The sequence below is a fragment of the Xenopus laevis genome, chromosome 2L (genome assembly GCF_017654675.1).
Source record: "Xenopus laevis strain J_2021 chromosome 2L, Xenopus_laevis_v10.1, whole genome shotgun sequence".
In the NCBI taxonomy this organism is placed as follows: Eukaryota; Metazoa; Chordata; class Amphibia; order Anura; family Pipidae; genus Xenopus; species Xenopus laevis.
Window position 1 is genome coordinate 119525596 of NC_054373.1, and position 6928 is coordinate 119532523.

General features: G+C 38.9%; 1 protein-coding gene across 2 annotated transcripts in view; it reads left to right on the forward strand.

Annotated features, from left to right (window-relative positions):
* Positions 1-6679, forward strand: part of jade3.L (jade family PHD finger 3 L homeolog) — a 29159-nt gene extending 22480 nt beyond the window's left edge. For both annotated transcript variants that reach the window (XM_018247144.2, XM_018247143.2), the window contains 3 exons: positions 171-644; positions 1290-1407; positions 3404-6679. In XM_018247144.2, coding sequence (XP_018102633.1) covers positions 171-644; positions 1290-1407; positions 3404-4281 — 1470 coding nt within the window. In that variant the 3' untranslated portion in view covers positions 4282-6679. The remainder of the gene's footprint in view (positions 1-170; positions 645-1289; positions 1408-3403) is intronic.
* Positions 6680-6928: the final 249 nt, after the last annotated feature.

A 6928-nucleotide genomic window follows, 5' to 3' on the forward strand; every position in this document is an offset into this window, starting at 1 on the left:
TTTCTTCTGAGCCCTAAAAATGCCTTGATCAGTGCAGGTGTAGTGCTTTACTAATTAAGCTCATCATAAGAGAGCAAGAGTTCTTGCTGTACTGACAAATTTACTGTCTCTGTTGTAATCTGTGTTTCCTGTTGTTTTTGGCTTTGCTGTTTGATTCGCTTTCAATCAAGTGCTCAGTTAAAAGCTGTATCACTGCTTTTCACGTAACGTGCGCCTTTGAACACAGCCTGGAAATGAAGACTATACTGGATGAAGGGGATGAAGTCAAGTTCAAGTCGTACTGCTTAAAGCACAGCAAGAGCAAGCATGGGCTGATAACAGAACAGGAAGAGCCTCACAAAATACACAGCGACAACAGGCCAACAGAGAGCGAGAGAACAAGCTTGCGCGCCCAGAAGCTGAAAGAATTGGAGGAGGATTTTTACACATTGGTAAAAGTGGAGGATGTTGCGGCAGAACTTGGCCTGCCCATGCTAACTGTAGACTTCATTTATTCATTCTGGAAGTTGAAAAGGAAAAGCAATTTTAACAAACCTTTGTTGCCACCTAAAGAGGATGAGCAGAATGGTCTGGTCCAACCCAAGGAAGACAGCATTCATACTCGAATGAGGATGTTCATGCATCTCCGGCAAGACCTGGAACGAGTAAGTGCAGAGCTTAAACAACCAATAGGTATATGGTACTGATACGAGATTCATTGCCCAGAAATCTTTACTTTGAAGGCCACATCCCATAGAGTCCATTTTCAGTAAATGTTTTTTTTTTTTTTTTTTTAAAAAAGTGAAGACTGATGGATATCAATTGGCAGCTTTATGAAACCTGTTGGTTGAGGAGCACATTGGCATGTGGTTGCAGTCCTTGTCCAGCTGGTCTCTGTAGGCCCAATGGTACATATATTTTAAAGTAACAGGTGATTTTAGTTATAAATGTATGATCTTAAATTTAATAAGCCACCATCCCACATTGTCATGTCCATAAAGTGGTCCTAACTCTTTACATCTGGCCATGTTTTTCATTGGCTGCCACCATCTCTGAGGGTCGCATCTCCTGACCAATAGCATTGGTCGCACTATAACATTTGGTATATATACATATAGTCCCATCCACCTAGCATAGGCCTTATGAACAGTTATCAGCAGTCTAAGGTTATTGATATAAACGAGAGGTTTACATAACACAGTCACAAGTATTGGCATTTTGGAGTGATAATTTTCTCTGAAGGATTTCTACTCAGCTTAGATATTGCCGTTGGCACTGACCATGCATATTTTAATTTTATCTTTCAACAGGTGAGGAATCTGTGTTATATGGTAAACAGGAGAGAGAAGCTGAAATTGTCCCACAGCAAGATCCACGAGCAGATCTTTAATTTGCAAGTACAGCTTGTCAATCAGGAGGTGGCAGCAGGTAATATAATTTATTTTATATAATATACAATTTTTAAACTTTTTAATTAGTAAGGGACCAGTTATATAACTTTGCTGTGACGTGTTAGGAGAGAGGTTGGTGTGGTGAAGTTTTATTTTCAAAATATGGCATGCAATAAACTTACATCAAGCAACATTGCACCACATGTGCTATTTTTTTTCAAATTTTCCTAATACAGACAATATACAGACACTATATTAAAATTTAAAGTGTAAGGAGACAACATTGTTTCAGCCCATCCTTTGAATTTGAGCCTAGATTTTGACTCTGCATGCAGCTAATCTTAATTTTTTTATTTCCTATACTAAATAGTTAAATAAAATTAAATTTCCAATCCCATATAAACTATTCAAAGTTTATGTATTAAAAAATCGGATCCTAGCAACTAGATAGATTCTACAGTTCTAGCAACCAGATACATTCTACAATTTCACACTGGAGAGTTTAAGTAGATATTTTGAACGTTCTGTAAAATAGAAGAAATGCATTTTAAAAAGTTTTGCATAAGGAAAGCAATTTTCCTTATGTCTGTCTGTCCTTTGCAATTCTCTTTACTGTTGCTTCTGCCTACTACGTACCATCTAAACAATGATGTAATAGTCAAGCTACCTACTAGTTAAGACTCCCAATATGCACAGTGCTTTGCATGTTCTGTGATTATCAGACCTGTAAAAAAGGAGACTTCTTGGACAGCTGACCTTTATGTTGTTTAAGTGGTACATGTAGTCCGAACAGGTAGTACTACTTTAGTTGTACGTTGTAAATGCAGATACAAATAACTTAAAGCCCATTTAAATGTTACTAATTAATTTAGTTTGCATTTAATTGCTTTCGTTTAACCTTCTATGAAGATTTTCTTTCATCCTGGTCATGGTATATAGTATCTAGTAGAAATAAGTCTAAAGCAACCGGGCTTTTCTGAATTTCTCTTGAAAACCATTCACCACTCATCTGATCGGCTTCTTCAGTTCATTGAGCCACATTTAAAATTTTATCACTTTAAGGTATCTGCAAGGGTTAAATGGTATGTGCTATAAACTGCATTATAGATATTCCATCCCCCATAAGCTGAGGCCAGGTGGTCTCAAGGGTTGCAGCAGTAGCCGTGACTTGGCTTGAACACAGAGAGTTCTCTGTCACAGTGCTTGAAGTGTATGGAAACCAGTTGAAATTCCAACCACGGCTGCAACTGAGCATTCAGCTGTTCTCTATCAAAGAGAAGCTTTGGTTCATGAACTTGTTCTTACAGTTATATTTTGGTATACTTCATTTATATATATATATATATATATATATATATATATATATATATATATATATATATATATATATATATATATATATATATATATATATATATATATATATATATATATATATATATATATATATATATATTTTCTTCCCCCCAAACCATACACATAACAAACATTCATAAAAATGCCTCTGCTGCTACTCAACATTTTTGTTCATGGATTTTTTCAGGTTTTATTTCAGTGTAATTTTGCAAATTAAGATTTGGTGTTAGTCTAAATAAGGGGTCCCCAACATTTTTTTTTACTAGTGAGCCACATTCAAATTCGAAAAGAGTTGGAGAGCAACATAAGCATGAAACCCATTCCTGGAGGTGCCAGGTTTGTGATTGGCTATTGGTAGCCCCTATGTGGACTGGCAGCCTACAGGAGACTCCGTTTGACCGTACACCTGGTTTTTATACAACTAAAACTTGCCTCCAAGCCTAGAATTAAAAAAATAAGCAGCTGCTTTGCGGCCACTGGGAGCAACGTACAAGGGGTTGGTGAGCATCATGTTGCTCGCGAGCCACTGACTGGGGTCTAAATCCTTGGTGGAAATTTGGTATTTGTCTGAATAAAAAAAAAATAGGAATTTGATGCATCTATAGTTCTAAGTGCAGTTTGCCTGTAAAAAATATATTTCCATCCAAACACTGTAATACTCTTTCTTTTCTTTTTAGGGCAACCATTATCAAGCGCACTAGAAAATACACTGTTCTACCCTCCTCCCAGGATTACGTTGAAGCTCAAAATGCCAAAACCCAGAACTAGAGACTGCAGAATGAGTTCTGTGAAAGCAGGATCCATGTCAAGAACAGATAATCAAAACAGCAGCACTTACCTTGGGATGGGGAATGAAGTCCACAAAGAAACTTCTGAACATACCAAACTCTACTCAACTTATGCCTCTGAACAGAGAAACAACGGTTTGTTTGGAGGAATAACAAGGTTACACAAAGAATTTCAGAGTGCAGGCTGTCAACCGTCCTCTCGGTTTCGTTCATCAGGGAAACCTATGTTGCTACAAGCTGTCATCCATGGGCACTCTTCAAATGGCAGTGGGAAGGTACAGCGTGATCGTGTGCGTTTGGCAAGGGCTAATGGCGTACTTAGTTGCAGTGGGGACAGAACTCAGAGGGATAGCTCAAGCCAAACATCTCCTGGGCAGGACTCTGAGATTATATGTCATATTGCAGGTCAGAGCACCTTTAGGAAAACCAACATGGAACAATTCAGCAGGTCATTCAAAGAGGCGACCAATAATTTAGTTAGAACCACAGAAGACCTAAGAAGTTCTGAAAAGCCTCAGTGGCGTCCGTCTGTAAAAGAACGTTTGTGGAGCAAACAGCCAGCTGATACTCAAACCTCTAGTACCCCATACCAAGACAATGATGGCTACTGCCCTGACCTGGAGCTAAGTGACTCTGAAGCTGAAAGTGATGAGAACAAGGACCATGTGCTGTTACGGCGAAACAGTCGGGAAAGTCCAAAGAGGGAATCGAGTAGAAACAGTCGCATTAAAAGGAAAATAATTGCTCACAGTTCAGTGCAGAGGTGATAAACACCTTTCCCTCCTGAACATTTGTTTTTCTGCTAGAGGGTATTTAAATGCCAAAATTTGGGCAATGAACCTCCAAAACATAATACAGTCAATTGTTAGATTTGATTGAGTGCAGGAGTTTGCTGAGGATAGCAGGAGTCATTCAGATTTCTGTGTGAAATTGTAACAGAATGGGCAGCTCAGCCAGGCTAGTTCCTACACACAAGGAAATCTTTTAATTAATGAAAGGGGTTTTAATGTTTTCTGTGTCAGATAATATGGTGATCCTATGTGGATACATTTGTACGATAATCCAAGGCTATAGTTTTATTTTGTACATTATTAGAATCTGAAATTCTAAAACACCACAGCCTTCAGTTTGCAGGCTTATTTCTGACCGTTGCATGGTCAGACAAACATCTACACAAAATCCGTACCAAACTTGAAGCATATTAAGAATGGTTTGCGCAGGATATATTTTAAACTAGATAAATGGTGAATTAGGCCGCATGGAGTGTCCTCACCCAACTTAGAAAAGTAAATATAAATATTAGAAAAATGGGACTTCAACTCCAAATGACCAATTCACCATTACAATATTAATTTGGATATGGAATTACAAAATATTCTGAGAGTAAAAATAAAAGGCAATATTTATTTGTTTACCACCATGCCGTGAACTGGTTAAAAACATTTAAAAACCAAGGAAACAGCGCTGCATAAGGACTGAGGGATCCCTCTCCACTGACAAACATACAATGATAAATTAAAAGTTTGTAAAGTGGAACTGAGCCACTCAAAATAGGTAGCTGAGAAAAGCCATCCTGGGTGGCTTAATTGTTTGCAATCAATGAAATGGGTGCACCTGGAACAAGGTCCAATGCTGGATAGTATTGTATCAGTTGTTACAAAGTTGGGAAGAGTTTGCTGGAATAATTATTATTGAGCCATAACACTCCGATGAGGTGTGGGCTAATCAGCGCCCTAGCTGTGTAGCCAAGTCGGTATGGGGCTGTTGTGTTAGACTGCAGTCTGTGAGTCAGAATGACGCTGCATTGGCGTGTAGTAAAATGTATAATCCAAATGCTGGTTACAGTTTCAATAGTATAGTCACTCTGGCCACAATAAAAGTTGCTGTCCTATTGGACGTAATAACCCAAAGGGGGCCCCGGGTATCACCAATTCCAGCCCCAAACACAGTGAACTTTACCGACTGTAGCATTCTAACCGATCTGGCTCCAGACTCCTTCCTCCAATCCAATGCGATCAGTGCATGTACTTGCGCAGGGTGCATTCCAGGGTCCCACAGATAACAGTGGAGGACGGGACCTCAGCTCAACTTGAAGCATAACTCTATCTCTGCCATATGTGCTGCCATTTTATCTATGCTGGCTATAAATACACATCCTAATGTGATCTCCCTGCTTGTGGTCCAATACATACTTTTCCCAGTGAAGTACCAGCTGCCAACTTGTGAATCCTATTTACAGTAATGGTAGGACTAAATGCTATACAGATTTTTCAGCTATACTCTGCTTTCCGTGACTGAAGCACAGCAAACGAGCTGAAGGAAAATACTGTGCATTTCTATTGGTGACCATGATACTGTCAGCATTTTGCACTGTTGGAATATCCTACATCCTTACACACTAGGGATGCCCTGAATCCACTATTTTGGATTCGGCCAAACCCATGAATCCTTTCTGAAAGATTTGGCCGAATATCGAACCCGAATCCTAATTTGCATATGGAAATTAGTGGCGGGAAGGGGAAAACATTTTTTACTTCCTTGTTCTGTGACAAAAAGTGAATGCAAATTCGGATTTGGTTCGGCCGGGCAGAAGGATTCGGCCGAACCCAAATCCTGCTGAAAGTTCAGACTCCCGAATCAAATCCTAGTTTCGGTGCATCCCTTTTACACACTACAATAGGCATATCCATTTGCTTTGCGGAGGGTGACATGATTTTAGATTTTATAGCAGAGATGCTAATATGGTATTACTCTAATAAGAAGAGTAGAATCTGGGTAATTCCGTGGAAAGAGAGAATTTTCTCTTACCGGCACCTGACTGATTGGCCGTGCAAGACTCTTGTGTTGGTTCTTCTGACCTGGGTGTCATTACTACTACTAGTAACGGAGTATTTCTACTGGAATTTCATCAAGTTCCCAACAGTTTTGTATCTCTTAGCTAAGATCAAGTATATTCTATACCCAATTTGAATGCCTTTATATCCATCTCCAAATAACATTTTTCTTTAGATAAATATCAAACTGCCAGCCTTCTAGCTACAGTAAAAACTGCAAGTCTTTTGAAGTAAGGGGGAAGTTGAAATTGACAGCAGCTGGACCGCTACACAAATTACATCAAGGAGATGAACTGTTACACTATAATGGGGTTTATTAAAGGGATACTGGCATGGGAAAATGTTTTTTTTTCCCCTCAAAACGCATCAGTTAATAGTGCTGCTCCAGAAGAATTCTGCACTGAAATCTGTTTTTCAAAAGAGCAAAGAGATTTTTTTTATATTTAATTTTGAAATCTGAAATGGGGCTATAAATTCAGTTTCCCAGCTGCCTCCAGTCATGTGACTTGTGCTCTGATAAACTTCAGTCACTCTTTACTGCTACACTGCAAGTTGAAGTGATATCACCACAGCAGCCTAA